A 27,555-nucleotide genomic window follows, 5' to 3' on the forward strand; every position below is an offset into this window, starting at 1 on the left:
GCAGCAAGCCCCCTGCAACAAGAAAACAAGGGTGGGCCCCGCCCCAGGGCAAAACAAAGGCCCCCGGGGAACCAGCCCGGGGGCAACGTTTAAATAACTCCCCCCCACACCACAATTCCAGTTAAATGAGGCTGGATTATGGACCAGAATCAGTATGCTAACTAAGCCTCCCAAAGCCTGATCTCCAGCTGGAAGCGCTCGTCTAAAAGCCACGTCCCTCAGAACTTAGGGAGCCAGGACTGTGTGGGCAGCTGTCTCACCTCTGAGAGAGTTTCCCGCTACGACTTGACCTGAGTCCCTCTCTTGCAGCATCAGGGAACAAAGGTACTGGGAGAGTGAGAACCAGCTCTTCTTGCAGAGGGCGTTTCTGTGGCCCTCACCTGACTTCTCCAGTCTCTGGGGAGGAAGAAGAAAGAGAGGCCATGCCTCCTCTGTTGTGCTGCAACCCACGGCAGAGATTTTGAAATCTCTGCTCCTCAGGACTGCGACATGGTCAGGTGTCCCAGAACTTGAATAATCCAGACCAGACTACCTCCTCTCTGGAGATGGAACCAGTCCAGGAAGGGTATGGAAGACACCTGCAAGGTGTCCACATCTGAGCCCAACAAAGCTAGTGTAAGGAACAATGAGTTAAGTGGGCATATTGGCTCATGTATCATGTTTTAGATGCTTTGACAAGAGACAAGAGATCATTGCAACTGGGTATAAACCAAAGATCTTTTTAAAGTTCCTATCTAGGAAAAATAATCCAATTTTTCTATCTGAAAAAGGGTATTGGGTGAGATTTGCACCACTGCCTAATACTGCACTCTCTACTATGGTAGCCACTAGCTGTGTGCGGATATTTAAATTAAAATTAAATAAAATTAAGCATTCCACTCCTCACTTGCACTAGCCACATGTGACTAGTGGCTGTCCTTTTGGACAAGACAGACACAGAATCATTGCGTCATTACAGAAAGTTCCAGCCTCATCTGAATCTGCACACACAGCACAATAAACTGTCCCGGATGAAAGTTGGTCACATTGAAATTAATGGGTGTGAGGTTAGAAAGGTACTCTTTCAGGCTTACCAAAACCATCTTTTTATATAAATCTAAGAGACACACAGCCCAGTCTGGGGTTATAAAATCAGAGAAGATCATATCATACTCGGTCTTGAACACCGAGTCCACCAGCAATAGCAAACAGTCTTATTTAGTAAGAGGTTTCAAAGATGAGTGTTGAATCTTGTCCGTTCTCTCACCCTAGATTGTCAGATTAGACCGAACAATGGAACAGATCGTCTTTCCCGTGCCCAGCATATGTGAATTTCTAACCAAGGAGTCCAAACTACGAATTTACTACACCACAGAGAGGGACGAGCAAGGCAGCAAAATCAACGACTTCTTCCTGCGCTCCGAAGACCTTTTCAACGAGATGAACTGGCAGAAGAAACTGAGAGGTGGGTCGTGATGCTCCTGCAGCCATACAGGGAGATGTGGCTCTGGGCTTTCACAAACTCTGGCTTGATGTGCGTTTATCTCAGAGCAGGAGCGAAGCTAGTGTAATTTAGGATGGTTTGCACCTCCGGCCCCCAGGAAGTCGTAGACTCTTCTGTAGCTGATAAACAGGCCCCTGAGTGGGGCAACTCCCCCGAAAAGGCTCCATGCAGCATTTGACTTGATTGGGCAGCTCCATCGATGACTTTTAAAATGCCTCTTTTTGCTGTCTCTATGGAGAAAATAAAAGGAAGGAGAGAGAGAAAAAAAAGGGCAGGCCCTTGAGCTCACAGGATGGTTCGCTTGAGCAGGAAATTCAGACGGCTTGATGGCTCATTTACTCGCACACCTGCTTTGGAGCCTCTCGTATTTTCCCTTTTTACGGGGTAGCTCGCATTTTAGGCTCTAAATCATTTTACAGGCAGTAGAATCATTTGCCACATAAGATGCGTCGTTGCTCACCAGTGAGTCCTGTTGAGAAGCCCGGCCAGTCGGGTCGAAATTATTCATCTGCAACACGTTTATGGGGCTTCCCCAGACGGCTTCTGTGCTCCTGGTTTTCATTGGGGTTTTAATGTGATCCTTCGGTACCAGCAGTGCACTTGGCACCGGCTGTTGAGACCAACTTAAAAAGGATCATGCTTTATTTCTATCTGTTAGTCAGGAGCCAGATTTTTTATTTGAAACCCTGGATTCCAGCTACAGTGGGTGACGTTCGGAGCTCTTTCTGTGGGGTGGGGCTGGACTGGGGGAAAGCTGGGTTGGAGGTCAGTTTCTGGGGGCTTTTGTCCTTTCCCTGATTGCCTGCCAGTCTGAGCAGGGACAGACCTGCCTCCCTTGCTGTGCGTTTCTTCTTCCCTTTCGTCCCTTCCTCCCCGCAACCCCAGATTCGGCTGGTGGCAGAGAGGGTGGTGCGAGCAGGTTTGCCAAAAGGCCTGTTCCCACCTCTTCACACCCCAGCTGCCTTCTCGCCCCTCCCTAAGGGGCACGTCACCGCCCAGCACGTTCAAACACTGTGAAATGTCTGGCCAGGCCAAATCCTCCCCTCACCCAGCTCCATGTCTGGTGCCTGACCAAGGAGCCAGGGGCCCTTTAGCAGGCTGGAGTGCGTGGCTTCCCTGGTGTGGACCTCAGGAGACCTAGGGTGTGATTCTTCCCGGTATCAGAGTGTCCTCATGGCCTGCTGTGGGTTCCTCTAAGACTCGCAGCTCAAACCTCATCACGAACATGGAGACTTTTACACGGCACCATGCTCAGACAATAAGAGAAAAAAGGTACCCCATCCACAAAAGTAAGGTATTCATAGACCCATTTCCTACTCGTATTTTCAGCTGTTCTCTTATATAGGAGAGAATTTATTTGTTGCTTTTGTCCTTCACTGGGGTATTCTAGAATTAGGAGATAATCCTGAATTAATGTGTCCAAACCTCCATAATAGTTAATAAACTGTAATTTTATCCTTATCAGTATATGTGTCTATGAGACTGGTCAGTATATTCATTCTTTCAGAATTGTGTTATCAAACATTTGTATTTTGTAGGCTCTATGTTTTCACCTTTTCTGGTGAGGGGAGATCTCTCCTCGTCCCTCTTTCTGAGATGATGTCTGCAGCCTGGGTAGTAGGAGTCCCTCAGCCCCAGGAGTGGGGATCTGAGTTCCAGTCTGGAGCAAATGACTTACTCCCAGACCCTCACCGATAAAGCGAGGAATTAAGACAGCCTGATTGATGTGTTCCAGTGTGGCCATCCCATTATTCTAAGACATATTACATTGTAGCTAATACTTTCCCTTATTTCAGTCTTTCTTTTTTAGAAAAACAGTTTTTGTTTCGGTGAAGCTTAAGCACAACTGTAGTTGTCAACTGAAAGATTTTAATTGGCTTCAAAGCTATCTGCTGGTAAGAGAGAAATTGAAAATAATAACTTGAATTAAACATGATTTGCATGTTTAGGGAGGGGAGAAATGTACTCGTTAGAAGTACAACTAAAATGAAATTCATTTTTTCCCTCTAAGTACCTTATTTCTCTTCTGATAAGTCTGCAGGAAAGATTTTTTTCTGGCTGATTCATGTCGTCGCTTTATCTTCTGAGTATCACAGAGGATCATCTGTCCTGCGGTAAATCTGTAGCTAGGACTCAGACACAGAGTAGGGGCTGTCTGAGACAGATGCTGCTGAGCATTTTCTTCTGCAAGGTTAAAACCCCCACCTGCCTGTTCTCCATAAACCCTCTTCCCTGCTTTGTTTGCACAACACCACACACATACTCCTCTGTGCATTCAGACCCTCTCTCTGACGGCTTCTCCTGAGGATTCTCGCCTGGTAAAGTGAACACTCTGGGCTAGGAAAACTAGGAGGTGGTGAGAGAGGAGATCGAGGCAGAGTTGGATATGGTGATATTCTCTTGCTCGGGGTTTTCCCGCATGGTTTTCGCACTCATCAGCATACATGGAGTCCAAGTCATCCGGCAAGGCTCGGTTCTTTTAAAACAAACAAAAAAACAGGAACAAATGTTACCAAGAGGTGCCCTGGGTTGCAGTTATTTAAGTTGCCTGTATATGCAGGATCACGGCACTCCACCTTTAATGTAGCAGGTATATTGATCCAGCCAACTTTTAGCCCCTAGTAAGTTGAAAACATGCTCCAAGGTACAGTGGGGAATTCAGCAACGTATAAGCTGTGACTCCTTCCTGTGGGACTTACCACCTGAAGTGGCCAGACAACACAGGCATGTTTCTAAATGGCTGTAATGCCAAGCTGATTATGACCAGAACTATAATCAAGCATTGGCACGTTGTGGAAGTGTGGGAAAGAAAGGCCTTCCAGAAAAGGTAGGGTCTGAATAGCATCTAGAAGGGTTGGTAGGACTTAGGAAGACACAGCCTGAGAGACTGGAGGGAAGGGGGAGATGTATTGGTCTCCTATTGCCGCTATGACAAATTACCACAACATTTGAAGCTTGCAACAACAAAAATTAATTATCTTACCGTTCTGGAGATCAGAAGTCTGAAAAGTTTCTTACTGGGCTAAAATCAAGGCATTGACAGGGCTGTGTTCATTCCCGAAGGCTCCAGCCTTTTCCAGCTTCTAGAGGGTGCCCACATTCCTTGGCCCTCGGCCTCTTCCTCCACCTTGAAGGCTGGCAACGTCCAGCAGAGCTGTTCTCATTCCGCATCGCTCGCTCTCTGACTCACCTTCCTCCCTCCTTCACTTATAAGGACACTTGTGGTTATGGGGGGCCCACCCAGATGATCTAAAATAATCTCCCCATCTCAAGATCCTGAACTTAACCACACCTGCAAAGTCCCTTTTGTCATGAAGGTAACACATCCACAGGTTCCAAGGATTAGAATGTGGCGTCTTTGGGGGAGCCACTATTTTGCCTACCACAGACGGTAGGTTGATTGCTTTCTATTGCTGTGTTCACAAATTACTCCAAAATTTAGTCGCTTAAAACAATAAATGTTTATTTTCTCACAACTTCTCAGGGTCAGGAATCTGGGAGTGGCTTAGCTGGGTGGCCCTGGCTCAGGGCCTTTCATTGGGTTGCAGCCAGGATGTCAGGCAGAGGTGCCATCGTCTGAAGGCTTGAGTGAACTTGGAGGTTCCACGTCTTAGTGCTCTTACGTGGCCCTTAGCAGGAGGTCTCAGTTCCTGTCCCCAGGGACCTCTCCATAGGTCTGCTTGAGTGTCCCCTCAGCACAGCAGTTGTTCCTCAGAGCAAATGATGGATTCAAGAGAGAAAGCCGGGAGGATGCCACATGCTTCTGTCTCCTGGTCTCGGAAGTCACGCAGCAGTGGTTTCACTGTATTTATTAGAAGCCAATTACTAAGTCTGGCCACATTCAAGAGGAAGGGAATTAAACTGTACCACTTGAAGGGAGGAGTAACAAAGAATTTGTAAACATATTTTTAAGCCTCCACAAAGGGAATGCGCAGAGGCCAGAGAGTACAGGGTGCATTTGGGGAACACCACCAGACAGGGACGCAAAGCAGAGTGTTTGGGGAAGGGGAGTGGGAGAAGAGTCTGGAAAGGTAGATAGGGACACAGTCCCAGGAGCCACAGGAAATAAAAGATAGTGCACGTCAAGGTTGGTCTCCAAGCATCTTCTTGCAACTGGATAAATACCCAGTTGATTTGACAGACTGAATGTATGTTCAAATTCAGAATGATAGTACAGTTTAACTGGAATGTTAGCCTTATAAAAATAAGATTTACTTGTGAGCCGTATGCCGGAGTCGAAGACCATTTATTATTATTGTGTTTAAGTGTCCTGCAGTGGATGTGCTCACATCGATACCGAGAGCTCCCCCTGAAGAGAGTGCTGGCTCACGCAGACTATCGCTGAGCTTTGCCATTTCCTTTTTGTTTCCCCTCCAGCTTGTTAGCACGAGCTTTGTATACGTGAGCTAATGTGGAGAGGATGTCATATCTTCCCACGTGCTCGTCACTCAGCTTTCAGCGTTACCAACTCTTTGCCATTCATTTCTCTGTCCTCTTCTGGAGTTTTCATATCCAGATCGGAAATGGGCTTCAGTCCCAGAAGAAACACCAACAGCGTGTTATTTCTAGAGCAGATAAACGTCTCGTCTTAAATTTGCTTCAACAATTAACTTACAAAAAAGTAAATTGCTACCTGGTTGTTGACCGGGTACTGGTCAGCTCCTCTCACGAATTATGACACAAGTCAGTTATCTTTATCCCTGTCGCTGGCCCCAGAGGATCACTAACCTGGCTAATGTGATCACCACAGCCTCCCCCCTTTGCTGTGCCTCAGTTTCCCTCATTTGTACAAGAAGGAATTTTAAAGTGGATGATTGCTCATATCTCTTAAACTCCACAGTTTGGAAACGTTGCCTGTTACCAAGTGCAAACATGATAGGAGCAATTATTAAATTACCCAGGGCTCTATTTAATTGTACTGTAATTTTATTTTGGATGGAAGCTCCCAAAGGCTTGGCTGCCGCTACAAGCATTATTATAGGGCCATTGGATAAGTCATTGGCTGCTGTCCTAAAGTTAAATGATGACTTCATTGGGAACAAGAAATACACGGTAGAGATCCATTCTCACATACTAGAGGCTTTTCTCCGGAGGGGGATAATGTTAAATGAGACAGTGTATTGGAAACTGTGCCTCTGGCGTGGACTGAAATTATTCCCACCACATCTATTTCTGAGCATTGTCCTAAGTGTAAGGCACCACTGAAAAAGAGTTCAGGGAAAAAGGAAGTACCACTGCAGCCAAGTGTGGCCACAGGTTTGTTGCTCTAAGGCTGAGCATGCACAGCCAGCATGGATCGCGGGTAGGAAGCAATGGGTTAAGATGGCAGCAGTACCCACGTGTCTTTTGCCCCTTTGTGATGGCTTTGGTGCCGCATTCTTTCTTTACCGTTGCCTTTGGAACTGGTCACTCTGCCTCTGGCCACCCAGTCAGCAACTTGCACTCACAAGTTCCCGCATCCCCAGGAACGATCATCAGACTTCCGGGAAATGGCAAATGACTCGATGTCGGGAAAGGGATCTTTGTCTTGCTTTCAGGTGCCCGCAAGTTAGTGGAGCGTCTTTAGCAAGGGAGGAATGTGGACATGGTACCAGCCCTAGTCTGGGGCCCAGCCGGGCCAACCTCCCCACCTGTGCCCCACACTCTTAAAAAGCTAATTGAATTCTTGGGTCTCTCTGGGCATCTCATCTGGTCCTGAAGCCCTGGGGGAAACCGAGGGCTCAGTGCGTGATCTCTGGATAACCCCCAGATTCCACAGTCGGGGGGGGATGCAGGGTTTTTAGTTGCTCTGACTTTTCTCCTTTTCTCCTCTTCTTCCTTGTCCCCCAATACATCTTCTGTTCCAGTAAGTTCCCCACACAGAAATAAACCAATCTGATGTCATTATGTGCCAAATTCAAAACAAATGATCATTTTTACTGTCAGGATAAAAGCTGGGAACAAAAGTAGACTTGTGGGGACAGCGCGGGAGGAAGGGCTCGTTGCATTCCCAGCGTCACAGCTCGGGGTCTCCGGCCTCACGTGGCTTCACCTCTGTTTCCGCAGCCCAGCCCGTGCTGTACTGGTGTGCACGCAACATGTCTTTCTGGAGCAGCATCTCGTTTAACCTGGCCGTCCTGATGAATCTGCTTGTGGCGTTTTTCTACCCATTTAAAGGAGTCCGAGGAGGTACCCTTATCTTTAATTTCTAGGAAACTACTAGAAGCAGCTGGAAGGCTATGACTTCCCTGGAAGTACTGGTGCAATATTTGGGATGCCAGTTATCCATTTTCCAACAAGATGAGGTTGTAGTTGTTGCCACAGATTTAGTTTTGAATCTAACTTAAAATAAATTAAATGTTATGCCCATGTAATTTTTCTTTAACCAGGAAAGGAAGAGAAGAAGCTATACACTATTAAAACTGTAGGAAATTGTCTTAGCCCTTGTTTTATATACTGGGAAACTATGTCTCAGAGAGGTTGAGAGATTTAGCCAAAGTCTCACAGCTAGTTAATGGCAGAGCCAACCCCGAAATGTAAATATTTTGATGCTTAGTCTAGTAAATGTTTTCCTACACCATGTTTCTGGAATTGATTTCAGACTAAAGAATTCGTAAGAAATCTCTAAAATTTTTTTTTTTTTTTTTGGGCTGGGGATCAGAGGGAGGCAGGAGTTGAATGACTGCAGACTGTACATCCTTGAATGTTGAGGCTGTTAAGAGGTACCTGCCATAGTCACATGATAAAACATGATGGCCTTGGTCTTTATGGTCCCCCCACCCAGTTCCTCCCCGTCATCTGTATGAGCATTCTACACATTTGCTGAGAAAAGGCAGACAATTCAGGAGGGCCATTTTTCTGTTTGGGGCCCCCTTGACTTGTTAATGGCATTCTGTAGGCATTCACACTTGTGACGTGCTGGTGGCAGGCATTAAAGGCCCCTTTTCTGAAACCCTCTATGGCCACCTGGGAGGTCTACTTTTCAGCTAAATTTTTCACCAGAGCTTTTTGGCAGATCACCTCATATATGCATGTAACAACCTGCCAGGAACCACCTTGCATGAAATGTAATGGGGAAAAGAGCCCAAACGTAAGACACAGAAGCAGCGCAGGCGTAAGGTTCAGGCTCAGCTCTTGAGCTTAGTAACACAGACATCGACTCAGGCAGCAGGTGTATAAGGGTAAATTCAAGGACCAGTTTGAAAGTGATGACATGTTATGTAATGCTTCTATATCTAACTTACCCATTTGAGGAGTTTTTCTCTTCGGCCTTACGTTACACTGAAGGCATCATTTGAATGATTCCTGCCCCCCCCCCCAGCACAACCTAAACACAAGTCCAAGGGGGATTTTTTTTTTTTTAATGCCGTGTCAGGAAACATGAATGCCCACATCTGAAAAGACTTGACAGGAACACAGGGCTGCAAAGTTTTCTCTGAGGGGACGTCTGCATTAACCAAGCTGCCAGTCAGCAGAAGTGTGGGCCATGGAAGAGGTCAGGGAGGAGCTCATCAGCTACGACAGAGGCCCAGGTCTCCCTCCACCTCAGAGAAGTCACCATGCTCCTCACAGCAGATCATTCAGCCGTTACGTTGGATGTGTTTTCATGTACCCTCTGTTTCCTTAAAAATATTTCAAGTAGATTTTTATTATTCACCTTGTCCATTTTTTTACGGATCACTTGTTGCGTGCAGCATTCAGACCAGTGTCTGGGGATGGGGTGTTGACAGCCCCCTGCCCTTCAGCGATAAGCCTCACACAGTGAAATTCCTAGACTTGAGTAGTCCAAAGACTTGGTGTCTATGGCTGGCTCCTGCCACTCATTTGCCATGTGACTCTGGGCAAGCCACTTCAGTGAGTCCTTGTTATCTTCCGTATTAAGAGATACTTCAGTTGAGCCAGTGGTTGTGAAACTTTGGTCTGGCTTCAGAAAGTCCTGTAGCTTTCAGGGGGAAATAGTTGCCAACCTAGTCAGGATCTGAGTAGCACATGTTTTTTCCCATCAAGGTTTTGAGACCCACTGGATGAGATGATTGTTAGGGATCCTTCCAACTCTAAAACAGTGTGTTCTGAATGTGGCATCAACTCCGACTGATCTGTAGGAGTCAAGACTTCCTGTTTTGGAATTATGGCTTTTAGAACTTCATGCTGATAGACTAAACTGAAAGCATAATTAGATCTTGTGGGAGAGAAGAGAAGTTGATCTGACCTACAGAAGCCTTTTCACATATATAGAGACTGAAATTGTCTCAAATACATAAATTCACTCTTAGAGGGATTTTTTTTTTCCTTTTGTAAGATGTGTTGAGGGCATTTTCTGGACTCACTGCTAACCATCTTCAGGAGAAGGGTTGTATTAACCCTGCCTAGAAACAAGATCTGGTTTGTTGACCTGAAAGTATTTCTTTGAGATCAGTATTTTTTGCATACTAAAAACGGGATTTCCACAATGGCCCTCTTGAATGTGTATAATGACTTTGTTATGTGTGTGGATGTGGTTCTGTGGCTTACAAGATTTGTGGCTACCAAGAATACCAGTGGCCTTAAAAGCTCCTTTTCAAAAGCATCATTTCTTCCCCCTTTATTTCAGAACTGATGAGTCATGAAGTCTTTCAAAAACCTGAAACTTGGCCAGCTTCAGATTTCTTACTGGGAAGAACCCAAATGTCCATTAATTACTGAGTGGATAAATAAATTGTTATCTATCCATACTGTGGAATACTCAGCAATAAAAAGAACAAAATATCAATACACCCAACAACCTGGATAAATCTTTAAAACTGTCTAGGTGTAAGCATGCCATGATGACTGAAACAAATACAGTACTACTTTTTAAACTTTTTTATTATTGAAATTTTCAAATATACACACAAGTAGAAAGAACAGTGTAATGAACTGCCATGTACCTATCAGCCCAGCTTTAACAATTAACATTTTGCCTATCTTTTTTTGAAACATTTTAAATAAGTCTAGGCATCTTGGTGTTTTGTCCATAAATATTTCAGTGTGCATATCTAACTTATAAGGACATTTTAAAATATGTATAATCATCATGCCATTATCATATCTAACAAAACTAACAGCAAATCCTGTAATAGTCTGTCCAAATTCAGATTTCTCCAACTGTCTCAAAGATGTCCTTCTAAAGTTGGTTTTTTGGAATCCAGTACTATTTTTTTTAACACTGCTCTTATAAAGGGGAGACAGCATTTTTACACTGGTCTCTTCAGGATGTGGGTACTTAAGTTGTACTGGTCACATTTATTACACTGCGATCATCTTAAGAGTCTTTTTAAAATGGTGATTAAGCACTCAAGAAAATGAAAAATAAGCCATGGACTGGGAGAAAATATTTACAAAACATGTATCTGATAAAAGGCTTATGTCCAGAATATTTAAAAAACTCTTACAACTCAATAATAAAAAGACTATCCAGTTAAAACAATGAGCAAAATATTTGATCAGACACTTCACAAAAGAAAATGTACAGAAGGCCAATAAGCACATGAAAATATATTCAGTATCACTTGTTTTCAGGGAAATACTAAAACCACAACAACATACTACCACAAACCTTCTAGAATGGCTAAATTAAAAAGACTAATAGTCACAAGTATTGGTGGTGATGTGCAGCAAATGGAGCTCTCATATTCTGCTGGTGGGAAGGCAGTATGGTACAGTCACTTTGGAAAACAATATGGTAATGTCTTATAAAGTTAAACATATAGTTAGGATCCAACAATCTACTTCTATGTGTTTGTCCAAGAGAAATGAAAACATGTTCACTCCAAGATTTGTACTTGAATGCTCCTAGTAGCATTATTTGTAATAGCTCCAAACTGGAAAGAGCCCAAATGTCCATTAATTGTTGAATGGTTAAATAATTGTAGCTCATCCATACTATAGAGTACTCAAACAATAAAAGAACAAAATATTAATATACACAATAACCTGGATGAATCTTAAAAACTTGCTAGGAGAAAGAAGTCAAACACAAAAGACGACTACCTACTAGTATGATTACTTTTTCCATTTTTATGAAATTCTACAAAGTACAAAACTATAGTGACAAATCAGATCAGTGGTAGCCTGGGTTGGGAATGGGGAAGACATCACCTGCAAAGAGACACAAGGAAACTTTTTTTGTTTCTTTTTTTTTTTTTTTTTGAAACAGAGCCTTGCTCTGTTGCATGGGCTAGTTGGAGTGCAGTGGCGTCATCATAGCTCACTGCAACCTCAAACTCCTGGGCTGAAGCAATCCCCTGCCTCAGTCTCCTGAGTACATGGGACTATAGGCACATGCCACCATGCCTAGCTAATTATTTTATTTTTTGTAGAAATGGGATCTCAGTATGTTGCTCAGGCTGGTCTCAAACTCCTGGCCTCAAATGATCCTCCCACCTCAGCCTCCCAAAATGCTAGGATTACAGGAATGAGTTGCCACACCTGGCCTCAAGGAAATTTGTTAGGGTGGCAAAAATGTTCTGCATCTTGGTTGTGGTGACAGTCACATGTAGAGGTTACACGACTGTATGAACTGCCAAGATTCACCAAATTTTACACTCACAATGCACGGATTGTTTTTTTAATGGTAGTTAAGGACCATCCACTTCAGAGGCAGGTAGTCTCCAGCTATTCACTTTGTCACTTGGGCAAGACATGCAAACTCAAGATTCAGTTTCCTTTAGAGTAAAATGGAGATAATGGTACCAACCTCACAGGGTGGCTAAGAGGATTAATAAATGATAACCAACATAAAGGGCTTAATACCATGTCTAATGGCTGTTAAATGCACACAAAGCGATATATATGTCTCCATATCCACTTCTTGAATTTCTGAGAAGCTTCTGCCTCTTTGTGCCCATTTCTAATCAGCTTTTCCTTTTGAAGGAGATCAAAGGGGAGGAGGTAAGTGGCTCGGCTTAGGGGAAGTTTTTAAAGGGAAAATGCATCTCGGCAGGCGTGGACTGAATGAAGTAGGGCAGCCAGCCGCTGGTGGAAGAGCTGTAACCTGCAAAGGTCTCTCTTCCTGGATGGTGCTGCAATCCCAGCAGTTATGAAGAAGTGAAACTCCTTTATATAAGTGGCCTTAATCATGTAGTGCTGCTTGTTTACATTTGAAGGAGACTCAAAATGTGACAGCATTTGAAATAGGGTTGTTTTTTTTTTAATGAGTGTTTTACAGAACTATATTTTTAGCCATGTTGGCTCACATTATATAACCAAGCCGTCTCGTGGGACACTCTAAATAGAACTTGCAATAGCAAGAGATGACAAAAACTGGTATAAACTCTTTGACTGCAAGGATAATCTAATTGTAGGATGCTGCTCATGATACGGAAGTTGCCTTCCTCCTTCCCTTGAAGAACTCTGATTCAGGGGACCTGCAGTTTTCCTTTGCATACTTTTAATAGAAAACCAAGTTTATGCTTCCAGTTTACCTTCCCTAAGAGTGAAGTGTGACACATGTATGAGTTTTATTTATTGAGCAAGCATTTGGTAAGTGCCTGCTGGGCAACCCAGGTACTTCTCTCAGGGGACGTGGAGTCCGGTGCGAGAGACACACACAAGTAAACTGACCATTAGAAAATGGTCTTCTACAGGGATGACCAGAAGGTGCAGGGAATGTGGAGAAGGAGGGAGCACCTGGCATGTTTTTGTGAGGAGGAAGGAAGTGAGGGAGACTGCCTAGAAAAGGTAATATCTAAGCTAGCACCTAAGATGAATAGGAAGCAAAGAATTTCCCAGGCAGAAGAAACATGTATGAAGGCTCAGAGGTCGGAAAACACTGCTCTGACTGGTTATGTCTGGGGCAGAGAAATCGAGGTGGGAGTTGGGACATATAAGGCCAGAAAGGTGATTAAAGAAAATGGAATTAAGCCTGTTTTGGTGTGTCACCAGCGGTCTGTTGTGAGTGAAAGCACCAATTTGTGAGAGCCTTGCTCTGTCCTCCCAGGAACACTGGAGCCACACTGGTCAGGACTCCTGTGGACGGCCATGCTCATCTCTCTGGCCATCGTCATCGCCCTCCCTAAGCCCCATGGCATCCGGGCCTTAATTGCCTCCACAATTCTGCGATTGATATTTTCAGTTGGGTTACAACCCACATTGTTTCTTCTGGGAGCTTTCAACGTAAGTATGAGTGCCTTCCTCGCCACTGTTTGGTTTGCGGGTAAGTAGGAATGCCTTCTGTTCCAGTACCTAGAATGCTGGCCTGTGCTTTCAGTCCAGAAAAGTATTGTTTGGGGCAACTGTTAAAATAGCAGAAGCAAGAGATAGTGGCAGGTGGACACCTCCCTCTTGATCTTCTTATGGTGCAGTGAGCCTCTGAATGTATCCTTCAGGCATTGACAGTCTCACTTTTAGGGAATATCTCCCTCAGGAGTTAGGCAGAAAGAGTGATAGCAGTTAAGGTTTAAGTTAGTTTGCCGATCTGGTTGAAGGTTTGTTGGGACAGGAGATTCTAGCCAATAAGTCAAATGACGAAATATTAACACAGTACCCAGGAGGTAAGAAGGACTGTCCAAACAGAGGTGGAGCAGGTAGAGAGGGAAGAGGAGAATCAAGGACAGTTCTTTAAAAGTCAGTGGTGACATTTGGAAATGCTATTCCACTGCCATTCAAGGATGGAAGCCAAGTGCATCTGTAGGAGGATTCTTGGGAAATGGAGACAGCTGATGCAAGACCACAAATTAGAGAGGTTTCCTGGTGAAGGGAAGCAGAAAACTTGGACATATGAGGCACTGGTGGGGCGGGGGGAGGGGAGGGTCTAAAAATGCCTTCCAGAGGTTTCTGCCCTGAGCATCTAAGGAAGTTGATGTCTCTGTACAAAAATGGAAGTGATATTGCAAAATAGGTTAAAACAGTAATTCGGTGCAACAGTAAATGTGCCACAGTGGGTGTCCAGTGGCACAGGCAGCAAGGCCTTTAGAGGAGAGACCACGTCCAGCCGGTAAGCCCAGGGTGGAAGTGATGTCTGAAGGTGGGGAGGGTCTGGCCAGGAAGCAGGGGCGGAGCGGAGCGTTTGGTGTCTAGGCCAGAGCAGAGCAGTGGGAAAGCCAGGGATGTTATCAAGAGGCCATAAAGAGTTGAGTTTCACCTCGTTAGTGGTTACATAGTGATTGGTAGGAACAGATTCCATGCAAGTCACCTGGTGCACTGAATTTTGGGAGAAAACAATGGGACTTCATCCCGCAGGTCAGCATTTCCAGAGTGTGTTCCAAGTTGATAAATGTTACATGAAAAAAGGGTCCCGTGGTCGAATCAGTGTGGAAAGTGCTCGGTCAAACACAAAGGTTTGTTACTGCAGTATTTCTCAGAGACTCATATGGATTATGAATCTCCAAGAAAGGGAAACAGGGTATTTGTGTTGCCCACAACTTTTTTTTTTTTTTTTTAAGTATCACTCAAGATTGGTGTCGTATGGAATGTATGTTGGGAAACACTGTTCCCAGTAGTGGGAAGTGCCTGGAGTGTTTTTGAGCCAAGACATGGCACATACAAAGAAGGATTCCTGAGAACTCGTTCAGCAGTGATGTGTCATGTGGATCCAGTGGGAGGGCCTAGAGGCGGTAGGACCATTTCGGGGCTGCAGCGGTGCTTTGGCTTGTGTGTGACAAGCCTGAGTCTTGGCCGTGGTGTAGAAGGAAGAAGGAAGGCGCAGTCCTCAGAGATGCGAAGGAAATAGTAACACGTGGCCGGTGCAGAGCCAGAGCCTTACACGTGAGAGCTGTGTACTTGAGGCCCTTCTCCGGGCAAAGAAGGTATCACCGTCTTGATTGGGTGACGGAAGAAGCAAACACAACTCCACATTTTCAGTCATGGATGACTGGGAGAAGAGTAATGTGGCCACCTAAGGTGAAGTCACGCAAGCATCAAGTTTTCAGGGAGAAAACACGTATAAATTGTTGACATAGAGGGCTTGAGGTGGTAAGGCACGCTGTCAGTGTTCGCTCTGGCAGTTGGAAATGCAAGGTCAGAATGACAAAGAGACAGCAGTGTGGGGAGGGAATGTTGGTATCACCTGCAGCGAGAGGAAGCTGTTTAAGAAGGAAATACAAAGTAATGACATAAACAAACAGAGGAAACTCTCAGTATTTCAGAGGTTATCTTCCAGGGGCTGTCGAGTGCTTTTTTCCTCTGGCCTTTAATCGTTCCATTGGCATCACTTCTTTAATATAAATCGTTTGAGGGCAAGACTTAAATGAGACGATTAATTACCATTTATAATAACATGAGCTGGGTGGGGCGGGGGGACAAAAATAACTATAATAAATAATTATGGAGAGGGAATTTTAAAAAAGAGAAACTCCCACATGGAGCTTGTAAGAGAAGGAAAAGTAGCTGTGGGCAGAGACAGAGCAGGGATGTTGGAGACCTGAGAGCTGTAGGAGGGCAGGGAGGGTCCTGAAAGCCCAGCGCCAGGAGAGCGGTGAGAAGGGTCGGGGGGAGCCCGTCACCCTGCAGGAGCCGGGAGAGATGCCGAGAGCAGGCAGGGGAGGACTGCTGCGTGTGCCCTTGCAGAATCCACTGGAGGCTTCCCACGAGCTGCTTCTGTGGGGGAGGGGGAGTGCTGGGAGCCAGATGGAAGACTCGTCAGACAGAGTAGATGGGGAGCAGGCAGCAGGCTGGGACCTTCGGTAGGAGCTCTTTGTTGGGGAAGCAAGAGAGGAAGCTGGGGCGGCAGTTAAAGGAGAGAGTGGATTCAGGTGAAGCGGATGGCTTATTGTTAAGACCGTAGGAGCCTGGGCACGTTGGAGGTCCCCTGACATCAACCAGAGTATCATCTTCCCCTCCCGTCCCTCCTCTGCACCCTCCCCAAAACCCCATCCATGGATCATCTGGAGTCGACGATACTTTCCTACTATGAAAGACCCTACACTAGCAAAGGTTACAATATTGGGGGTTGGGGGAAAACTGGCAGATTGAATGTTTAGCCCATCTGAGAAAGCCAGAAGTTCTCCGTGGGTGTTGGCTTCCTCATTTATCTGATTGCCGAGAAGCTCACTTACACCGACCTACCAGATTAACTGGCAGAATTTCCCCAGCACCTTTGGCCAAGGGAGCTAGAGTAGCAGACGATGGTTTCACCAAGTGCATCCTTTCTCTCCAGCTTTCTCCTGAGTCAAGTTTTTCTGTCAACGTGTTGCTAGAGAGGGACTTATAGGCATGGGGTTTCTATCAAAGGTGGGACTATATTGTACAGTAGATCAGTTAGGACTCCTTCAGTTACAGGTGTCAGAAAATCTATTCCATGCTAGCCTAAGCAAAGGAGAAAATCTACTGGTTCATGTTAACCAAGAAATCAAGAGCCTAGCTTCAGGCACAGCTGAAAACAGGGGCTTTCAGGGCAGAGTTCCTCTTCTGACGGTGCTCTCAGTGTTGGTGGTGTGGCAGCTCCAGAGCTTACAGCCTTTTGGGTGCAAAGTCAGTGGGAAAGAACAAAATTGTCTTTTGTTGCAATCCCGAGAAGAGCTCAGTGGCTGTCATTGGTCCATTTGGTCCTGTGCCTACCCCTGAACCAGCCATTGTAGCCAGGAAAATACAATATTGTACTTGGCCAGGTTGAAACCCCACCCAGACCTCAAGGACTGGTGCTTGGAGAGGGATGGATCCCCAAAGGAAATTAGAAGTTATTCCCAGAAGGGAAGGCAGGGAAAGAGAACTCATGCTGAAGTCCTTTACATTTTGTTACACCCCCCTCCCACCCCAAGAGAATTCTCATTTTCCCTGTGAACTTAGGAACAACAAAGACTGGCTGCCTCTCATTAAATTGTAACCCTATAGTGCCTAGAATGCAACAAACTCAGAAAATGCTTTTTGATCATGCTGATCACAGGGTTCGTGGATTGAGGTGACTTCTGTGTTTGACTAACTCCTATAAGAATGTTAGAAATGATTCATATCTCATTTTGAAAATCATAATCTCAGTATGTGTTAATTTTGTTTTTGCCATATAGAAATGCTACTTGATTCCTGTTGCACATAGTTATTTGACTACCATGTAATGTGTGATATGCCTGAAAAGCAAAGTGGTGAAATGACTTAGATCCGCAAAATGGCTCTTGGGGGGTTTGGTGGACATTGGTGCAGGAGGACGCTTGTGCTTGGGCATGGTTACTGAAATTCATCCATGCGAGACTCTGCCTCGGCTCGCATGAAGAGTTTGGTGCAGTCCAAGCCATCTGACTGGTCCTGTCATTGTTCTCAGGTCTGCAATAAAATCATCTTTCTAATGAGCTTTGTGGGCAACTGCGGCACGTTCACCAGGGGCTACCGAGCCATGGTTCTGGATGTTGAGTTCCTTTATCATTTGTTGTATCTGCTGATCTGCGCCATGGGGCTCTTTGTCCACGAATTCTTCTACAGTTTGCTGGTGAGTACCTGGTGTCCAAATATTTTACATATGAAAAACTGGGGAAGCGTCCTGTGTCCTCTCTCTCATCGCAGACCCTTCCTTTTGATGGTGATTGGCATGCATGGGCCAGCAAGGTCGAAGCCCCACTGTATACAGTCTTTGGGGCATCTGAGAGGAGAGCTGCACAGGAAACAGGTCAACTCGCAGGAACCCAGGAGGTGCACGCCACCCTGTGTACCATCCTTCTCAGTAGTGGAGGATGCCTACAGTCGGGTTCAGGACTGTTTCTTCTACATGCACCTTTGTTTTTCTTTCCTTCTTAGACTCCGCCAGCACTAAGCAAGGGGAATGTTTTTGAGACTGTCATCCTACAGTCCTCATGGCATCCATTTCTCATGTAGTGACCAGAAGAGTAGGAGCTAGTTTAAAAGCCCCAAGATTCATGATAATGAACTCCATAGATTTATCAGTCCAGGAGACCTTTTCAGTAGAAGTTATTTTGTTCCACCATAAGCCCAGTGCTTGATATCTTGACATTCTACGAAATGAGTTAATTTCATCACCTTCTTCCCGAGCAGGTTTTAAAAGTATATTAATAGATTAAAAAAAAAAAATTGCTTGCTCCCCTATAGTTAGAGGGAATCTAGACCTGTAGAGTTGTAGATAAGAAACCATTTCCTTGTACTTACTTAAAATGACAGGAAGCATAAAACTGACTTATCTGCAAGCAAAACCATAAAGAGACTAGAGATATTAAAATGTTTGTGAGGATAAAACAGATCAAGGCCAAAGTGTTGGCTTAGCAAGAGGGATGGACTTGGAAACCGCAGAGCATGGAAAGCTCTTCAGGGAGGTGCTATCCATGTAGTTGCTGGGCTGGTTACTTAATGCTCTGTGCCTCAGTTTCCCCATCTACAAAATGAGGAGAACAACATATCTCCCTCAGAGGGCTGTTGTGGAGATTATATGCAGCTATGCATGTCAAGGTCTTAGAATAGCACTGCCACATGACTGCTGGCTATTAATGTCTTTGTCATCCTGTATTCCTTCTCCCAGTCAGAGCACCGTAAAGAATTCACCATTTAGATCACCAGGATTAGCTCATTTCATTAATGGTGAATGTTGGCAGGCTAAAGAGAATGGATTCTTTCCCCTCATCTTAAAATAGATCTGGCTATGTTTTGAGGTTTTAGGCAAAGAGTTCTCAGGTTGTACTTGTGATTGCCATTATGTGGCCTACTTTGGTCACTCTGTTTCGGAAATCTTTAGAGCCCTGTGTCTGTTTTGGGGCTTGTCTCATGCAACAATGCCCCTGGATGAGGTTCCTGGTTTGTGAGTCAGGGAGACCCATGCCTGCCCATCACACAAATTCGTGTCCCCCCTCGGCAGGGAGGCACATTTCAGTGGGTGGTCTCTCTCATCCCAAGAGACAGGAGAGTCCCCTTCAGACGGTGCCATCTCTCCCTGGTAGAGAGTTTGGCGGTTCCTGCAGTTGACCTCCAGTTGGCTTCATTTCCTTTGCTGTCCGTTTGCGTCCTTTTGGTTCTTTGCAGAGCCAGCCAGTGCCAATGCCAGGTGCAGGGGCTGTAGTGGTGAGGCGGACACGGCCCCCACCCCTGTAGGCCTCACAGTCTGGAAGATGGTAGCTGCTACCCTGTATCGAGTGCTCCCTGTGTCTCTTCCCCTGCACTCTCTCAGCTGAGGAAACCCAGGCTTGGCCAGGTTAGGTAACCTGCCCAGAGTCACAGTCGGTAAGTGGCAGAGGCAGGACAACCACTCAGCTCTGTCGATTCCCAAGTCTAAACCGCCTTTCATCTGAGCATATGAAAAAGTCCCTGTGTTGGTGAAACTGGTATGTCACACTGCAGCTTGCATCTGTGCTTTCGAATCTCTAAGCTATCACAGAAAGAGTAACTCCAGGCTTCTGATGGTGTTACCTGAGCTCAGCTCACTGTGAGAAGAACACAACAGGATCAAACTAGACTGTGGCTGCATGCCTCTCCTGTGTGCTCGGGGTGGGGGAGGGCGTTTCTAAGCTGTCCGTACCTGGACTCGTCTGTGGCTTCGAGTGATGTGCTCCTTTTGGTGTCAAAAGCAGTATTGAATGCGTCTGGCGAGAACCACAGACAGGGTACTGAAACTGCTCAGATAATTCCACTAATGAGGAAAGCCTGCAACTGAGAGAAATTGGGCAGCCTGTAAAAGGAGAGCGACCTCCAGCAGGAAAGCCCGTGCGTTACTGCGCTGTGGGAGCTCCGTCCACGCCAGCAGGCCAGAAGGGAGGGAGGGTGATCTGGTGGCCTAATTAAAGTGCTGTCCCTCGCCCCCAAAGACTGGCTGGACCCGGTCTTAAGCCTGCATTAAAGTGTGTCCTTAGAAAAATATTAACACCTGGAGATGAAATGTGCAAAGTTCATAAGCAGGCAGTTAACAAAAAGAGAAATCTAGATGGGCAGTAAACGTGGAAAAATGTTCATCCTTAACTGCTAAACAAAGGCACACCAATTAAAACAGCAGCGCGATCCCGTGTTTTACGAGTGACGTTAAGAAAGCTTTAAAAGCGTGATTGTGCCCAGTGCTAGTGACAGTGGGGTATGCATCTTTCTTGACTAGTGGTGAGTGTAAACTCACACCACCTTTCTGGAAGGCAACAGGCAGTATGTTTCTTTCGTAACGTTTGACCCAAAGATTCCGTTCCCAGAAATTCGGCAAAAAGAAATAACTAGACAAGCATGTATAGAGGCATGTACAGAGGTATTCATCAAAGCATTATTTATGACATATAATTGAGAGCATCTTGTGACTATTTCAGAAAAATTAAAGATACTGGCTATGTTAACTGTGTTTTCCATCCAGTGAAATACTACGTAATCACTTTTGTCAGAGAAATGTTCACGACGGCTCAGTGAAAGAGGCTGGCTACAAGCCAGTAGTATTGTCTGATACTTTTGTAAAAATATGTATGTATATATTACATTTTTTAAAGGCCAGAAGGAGGTAACTTGTTGAGTGGATGTCTATAGATGATGGAATTATTAGTGAATTTTTTTCCTTTGTGCTTTTCTGTGTTTTCCAAGTTTTCTCCATTGAACATGTGTAATTTTCTAATTAGAGGAAGGCTTTTTCTTTTTATAAATAATATGTGTTTATTGTTTTAAAATCAGAAATTGTAAATAAGTGAAAAAAGAGTTGCTTGTCATTTCAATGATGTGGGGGCCATATAATTGCCATGGTCTTAACCACAGAAAACAAGCACCATTTGTTTGTTGCCTGCAGTTGCTCTTACTTGCTGCTTCACGTTGAGTTGCTGGAAAATATTTAACTGACGTTAACAGCAACACTTAGCCTTTTGTACTCCTGTGTTCGCTAAATGCCTCTTTCCTGCTTCCTTTTAAGTATCCTCCTTTACCCAGGGTCCATCCAGAACTAGTCTTCAGAACACAGATTGGCGTTAGGGAGGCAGAAAAGTTAATTGACCCGAAAATGACCTCGGATGTAAAATTCTAAACTGGAAGGGGCTTGGAAGTCAACTAGTGCAGTCCACTTATCTTACAGATGAGGAAACTGAGGTCCAGAGAGGTTAGATGGCTTGATCGATGTCTTGCAACAAATTTAAAGCAGAGTCAGGATTCAGGCCCTTGTCCCCTGACTCCCTTCGCAGTGCAGTCACACCCTAGAGCCACGGTGGAGACCAAACCTTCAGGACAGGATTAGATGTCAGCACAGAGGCCACGTTAAAACCTAGTCTCCAGGTCCAAGACCAACCCCGCTATTCCCCCCAGCCAAATATCTGTGATCGTAGCTCTTGGAAAACTAGCCATCATCCTGCCATGCCCCCTTGTGTACCTACAGGGATCCTCCATTTCTCAAGAAGCCAACTTCTTGCAAAGAGCAGGTCCCTAGCAGAGGGCAAGCTTAGACTGTGAACACGCTGTGAACGGCAGGTCTTCCTCCAGCTAGGGGAGGACAGTAAGGGTTTAGGCTTTCTGGTGTGTTACTACCACCGAAGTCCCTGGGATGTACTAGCTCTGTGACCTTGCCCCAGTCTCTCCATCAGGAAATTAATGATGATTACCTTTTATTGCATTTACTCAGCATACATGTATGCCCATGTGCCAAACACTGTGTATACACTGTTTGTTCTTCACAATAACTCTGCATCTTCCAGTCTGCAAATGAGGTCATTGAGGCTCGAGGGGATGGGGAAAGTCCCTAGGCTAAGATTACAGGGGCACTCAGTAATTGAGCTACAGTTTGCACCTATATCTAAATCCAGAGTCCTTGCCACTTACACTGGCTTATAAGTACGTCTGCCTTCCCACTAGACGCACAGCTCCAAGAGGGCAAGGACCAGGGTGACTGGCTCTCTGTAGAAACTCAATAAATACTTCCTAAATCAATGGATGTCAAGACCCTCATCATTTGCCTCTCCTTTTCTCTCTGAAACTTACTGGCGCAACCATGTATTTTCTCTATTCCTGGGCCCTCTCAACAGCTCTGTGTGCTACTTGAAATTGCTATGGTTTCCTGCCTCCCTCTTCCATGTTTATTTTTCCCCATTTCTACCATCTCATTTTTTACTGTTAAGACAGGCAAGATGTTCAGTGTTAAGATTATAGTATAAGGCCTTTGAATTTCCAATAGGACGACCCCTCTATAAACCAAGTTTTTGTTATGGGATATGAATGTACATCTAATATAGAGGCATCTTAAAATGATCCTATCATCATCTTTTTGTTTTTTAAAGCTTTTCGATTTAGTGTACAGAGAAGAGACTTTGCTTAATGTCATTAAAAGCGTCACCCGCAATGGACGGTCCATCATCCTGACAGCAGTTCTGGCTTTGATCCTGGTTTACCTGTTCTCGATAGTGGGCTATCTTTTCTTCAAGGATGATTTTATCTTGGAAGTAGATAGGTTGCCCAACGAAACAGCTGTTCCAGGTGGGTTTGGGATCTTCTGATCTTTTTTCCTGTTAAAAGAATATTTCCTGATTATAACGGAACTAAAGAAAATAATGACTTTAGCAATGTAGATATCTCCCCGAAGACTATAAATTCTGAATACAAGGCATAGTGCTCCCTTTATTCAAAGGGTAATATGGTATATCAAATGCTGCAGGTGGGTGGCCAGATCTTACATTTAGTTTATTTACTAACATTATATTTTAAACTAGTACAAGTTTTTTATAAAAACAAATTGTTTTATATATATTGAAGGCATTGGCATATGCAGCTCTTTGACTTAGTAAATACACTTCTAGGAATTTATACTTAAAGAAAAAACCTGCTGACTATGCATGTAAAAACAGACACATAGGGGAGAATGTTCACTGCGGTATGAAACCGGAAGCTACCTAAATGTAAGGGGGTGTTTCATTAGACTGTGGTATGTCCATGGGGTGGAGTCGCCTACACATAGCTACACCTTTATAAACCTTCGTGGAAAAATACCCACAAGACATAGTGGGAAATGACAGAAGGATCACATGTATATTTTTTAATTAAAAAGCTCATATAAGATATATATATATATATATTTAATATAGACAAATACACTCCCAGACTGCTAGCAGTAGCTATCTCTGGAGGCGTTTTTTGTTTTTTTTTATTTTTTATTTATTTTTTTACTATATGCAGGTTTTATAATGAGCTTGTGTTATTTTATACATAGCAAGAACAAAAAAGAGATTTCCAACTTTGAGAATGAAAAAAATGACCATATACTTGAGTAATTAATACCCAAGTGCTCTTTCCTCTCAATGGAAACACTTGGCACTTAGTAAAATATTACTGGTTTTTCACCAGGCAGCCAGGCACCCTTAGTCTAAGGAACAAACTAGAATTGTTGTGACTGGCTGAGCCAGGCGGCCTTTGTTTTCTCCTTCCCGAATTCTGTATTCTTGGCATGTAACTGCAGCCTCAAGTCGGGCCAGCCCTCTTAGGGTTCTGAACTCACCGGTCTGGACCTTGGATTTCCATCAGTGCCCGCTGGGGCCACGCAGACTTGCTATAAATCTTGCTGGAGTCTGTGTGTTCAGTAGTATCGAAGAGTTTCAGCGGTTTGTCTTTAAAGTCGGAGAGGTGCTATTTAAGTGTGATATTTCTAGTAAGCCTACAGGAATTGACATTTTTGGCTTTTTTCCCCATCCAGATCACCAAATTAAAGTGTAAATTGCATCTCTGCTTTGAATTTATATGCAGGATTCTAGGGTGTTATTTATATAAAGAATTGTTTAATCAGCCGTGAATTGGGGACTTCAAACATTTTAACCATATGCTGCCAGATTGTTCATCATAAAATTCCTTCTTTCTCCCAGAAACCAGCGAGAGTTTGGCAAATGAGTTCCTGTTCTCTGACGTGTGCAGGGTGGAGACTGGGGAGAACTGTTCCTCTCCTGCACCCAAAGAAGGTAGGACCTTGTGGCCGTTAGCCTTGAGCTAGTGAAACTCCTCCAGAGGCTTAGACGATGCCGGTGATGTTGGGAGCGGATTAGAGCACATCTGCTCAGAAGTAAGGCCTGTAACAAAGGCGAAAGGCTGGGGAAGAGGGGAGAGAGAAAGGGAAAAGAAGGCTACATGTGAAGAAAATACCTGATTAGACTCAGCCAGTTTTTGCTGAGTGCCTGCTATCTGCCAGGGACTGCGTTGTACTCTTTTTTTTGAGACAGAATCTCACTGTGTTGCCCAGGCTAGAGTGCCGTGGCATCATCTTAGCTCACAGCAACCTCAAACTCCTGGGCTCAAGTGATCCTTCTGCCTCAGCCTCCCGAGTAGCTGGGACTACAGGCATGCGCCACCATGCCCGGCTAATTTTTTCTATATATTTTTAGTTGTCTGATTAATTTCTTTCTATTTTTAGTAGAGACGGGGTCTCACTCTTGCTCAGGCTGGTTTCGAACTCCTGAGCTCAAACAATCCGCCCGCCTCGGCCTCCCAGAGTGCTAGGATTACAGGCGTGAGCCACTTGCTCAGCCTGCGTTGTACTCTTAAGGAACAGTAATGTAGTGTGGGAGGCAAGCAGGTGATACTAGATAGGTGATTACTAGAGAGTATGCAAAATGCTGGGAGTAAGGATGGGAATACAGGAGATAGGCGCCCAGCCTGATACTGGGGTGAGAGAGTAACATTCAGAAGCTGATATTTAAAACAGAAGACTCCTGGGCAAAAGAGGAGAGGAGTAGGTATTCCAGGTGGAGGGAATAGCAAATCTAAAGGCTTAAAGGTTAAAAAAAAAAAAAAGGAAAAATAAAAAAGTTTGGGACATAATGAATAGGAAGGAGAATAGTAAGAAATGAAGCCAGAAATAAAAGCAAAGGGTTAGATCATGAAGGGTCTTACACGTCAGACAGAGGAGGTTAAACTTCATCCAAAGGACAATTGGGAGCTGTTGAAAGGGGAGTGATAAGATGAGATCCGTGTCTTAGCAAGGCCATTCTCACTGCAGCTGGAGAAAGGAACAAGATGGCCAGCAGGGTATGGTTCTTCCTCCATAAACCAGTAAGAATGAACAGCCTCCAATGTAAAGCAGTTTATCCAGAGGACCTTTTGTAAAACCTGCCGTCAAACTGGATTTAGTCCTCACAGCATGCCCAGTGAGGAACCTGGGTCCGGTAGCATTACCTTATCTCAGAGACAAGATGCCTGTGACTCAGGGTGGTTAAGCAACTTACCTGACGTCAAATGACTATTCACAGCTGGGACTAGAGTTTAAAAATGTGAAAAGGATAAGGGAATGTTTTAGATTTAATAGAGGAAGGACAATACTGACAGAGCTTGAGAAAGTAGCGGGGGTTAGTGATGAAACCAGAACGGCCCCAGATGACTTTAGCCTCTTGATTTCATTCTTTCTCGCGCCTGTTGGCTGGAAGATGGCATCCAGGAAATGTCATCTCAAAGTCACACAAATCGTTTGTTCCCCTCCCCTGTTAAATGTGTTACTCCCTGCCGTGCCGACAGAGCTGGTGCCCCTGGAGGAGACGGAGCAGGATAAGGAGCACACGTGCGAGACGCTGCTCATGTGCATCGTTACTGTACTGAGTCACGGGCTCCGCAGTGGGGGCGGAGTAGGCGACGTGCTCAGGAAGCCATCCAAAGAGGTAAATTAATCCCGGGGGAAGGAAGGGCACAGGGGGCGGGAGGGGTGGGTGGTGAGAGCACAACGCAGTGGTGTGGAGTGTAAACTGAAGACGCAGGGGAGGAGCCGGGAGCGTGCGGAGCGGCTGCGCGCAGCCGGCTCGTCCAGGCCGCTTGCCTGCGCGCGCCCTCGCGCTGACCCGGAGCAGCGGCGACACCGGCTGCCTGCACGGGCGGCTTTCTCGGCCCAGCCGGTAGGCTTAGGGAAAGCTTCCTTCGGGGCCGGGTCTGTCCTACCTGAACGCCCGTCCAAAGCCCTTCCTGGGCGTGTCACACAACACTTGGAGAGGTCATAATTTTGACGCAGGGCGTGAAAAGAGACAGGGTTGTGGGTTTTAAAGTTTAACTTCCACCCGAGGGGACACAGGGCTCACTCGAGCTGGGCCCTGAGCCCTGCAGACCAAAGGACGGCAAGAGAAGCGAACTGATTCGGGCCCCTCTCTTTTCCAGGAACCCCTCTTTGCCGCTAGGGTGATTTACGACCTCTTGTTCTTCTTTATGGTCATCATCATCGTCCTTAACCTGATTTTTGGGGTTATCATTGACACTTTTGCCGACCTGAGGAGTGAGAAGCAGAAGAAGGAAGAGATCTTAAAGACCACGTGCTTTATCTGTGGTGAGTGTCACCGCCCAGCCGCAGCAAGGGAGCAAAGGCCGGCAGGGCAGAGCACGTGGAGACACTGAGGGTGTGGCGGCGCAGGTGTGTGCCCAGTGCTCTGGGGGAGGCGGCGCTGGCCGCTTCCTGTTGACTCTGCCCTCAGCGGTGACGGAGGCTGTCCGTTGCCCTTATCCCGCTGGGAAGGATTAACATGTGGAGTGCTGATGCGTTCTGTGCAGCGGTTGCCGGTTTGTGTTAAGGAATGAAGTTTGGGGAAGCAGAAATGTGACCACATATGATTTAAGACAAATGCATCTCAGGGTCTTCTTAATGCTCATACTACCTGAGCTTCCCTCAGTCCCATTCTAAGTAGAATAGCGTGGAGATCTGTCATCCAGTTCCGGCCAGTGGATGTCTTCACTGTGGATGTATCAGGCTTTAAGTGAAAAAATATTCCTCTTAGAAGAAATAGGGTGTAGAAAGAGTTCAGAGCTTGGGCTTGGGAGTCGGACCTGGGTTCTCATTGGGCTTCTGCTGCTTACTAGCTGTGTAACTGTGGGTTAGTCACTTAACTTCCTCAACCTTTTTTCTTCATCCGTAAAATGGGTATAATAATACGTACTTTTCTACATTATTGTGAGAATTAGGAGAGAGTGCTATGTGACACTCCTAGCATAGAACATGGCACATTGTAGGCACCTAAGGATAAGTACTGAACTGCTCAGTAAAAGAGGTGCATGGGTCCCAAAGAGATCATTATCAGTATAACTATAGGAAAAGATATGTAAAGGTAAACGAATTATGTAGATGTCTAGGAGCTGAGCAATCATTTTAGGATTATTCATAATATAGTTACTAAATATATAAATTTCCTACTGATATGTATACTAAACAAATGAGCATTTTCCATTTAAAGACTTAAATTCTTTGCCTTTTGCCCACTTAAAAACTTTTCTAGCTTTTCGTTTTGACACAATTTCAGAGTTACAGAAAAGTAGTAAGA

The 27,555-nt window shown here is 45.1% G+C and overlaps 1 protein-coding gene across 3 annotated transcripts in view; it reads left to right on the forward strand.

Moving 5' to 3' along the window:
• Positions 1 to 27,555, forward strand: part of ITPR1 (inositol 1,4,5-trisphosphate receptor, type 1) — a 304,534-nt gene that overhangs the window by 247,189 nt on the left and 29,790 nt on the right. For all 3 annotated transcript variants that reach the window (XM_012647244.1, XM_012647253.1, XM_012647261.1), the window contains 8 exons: positions 1,252 to 1,444; positions 7,529 to 7,651; positions 13,419 to 13,594; positions 17,673 to 17,837; positions 22,567 to 22,762; positions 24,139 to 24,231; positions 25,778 to 25,917; positions 26,405 to 26,570. In XM_012647244.1, the coding sequence (XP_012502698.1) occupies positions 1,252 to 1,444; positions 7,529 to 7,651; positions 13,419 to 13,594; positions 17,673 to 17,837; positions 22,567 to 22,762; positions 24,139 to 24,231; positions 25,778 to 25,917; positions 26,405 to 26,570 (1,252 nt within the window). The remainder of the gene's footprint in view (positions 1 to 1,251; positions 1,445 to 7,528; positions 7,652 to 13,418; positions 13,595 to 17,672; positions 17,838 to 22,566; positions 22,763 to 24,138; positions 24,232 to 25,777; positions 25,918 to 26,404; positions 26,571 to 27,555) is intronic.

The sequence above is a fragment of the Propithecus coquereli genome, unplaced genomic scaffold (assembly GCF_000956105.1).
Source record: "Propithecus coquereli isolate 6110/MARCELLA unplaced genomic scaffold, Pcoq_1.0 Scaffold107, whole genome shotgun sequence".
Taxonomy (NCBI): domain Eukaryota; kingdom Metazoa; phylum Chordata; class Mammalia; order Primates; family Indriidae; genus Propithecus; species Propithecus coquereli.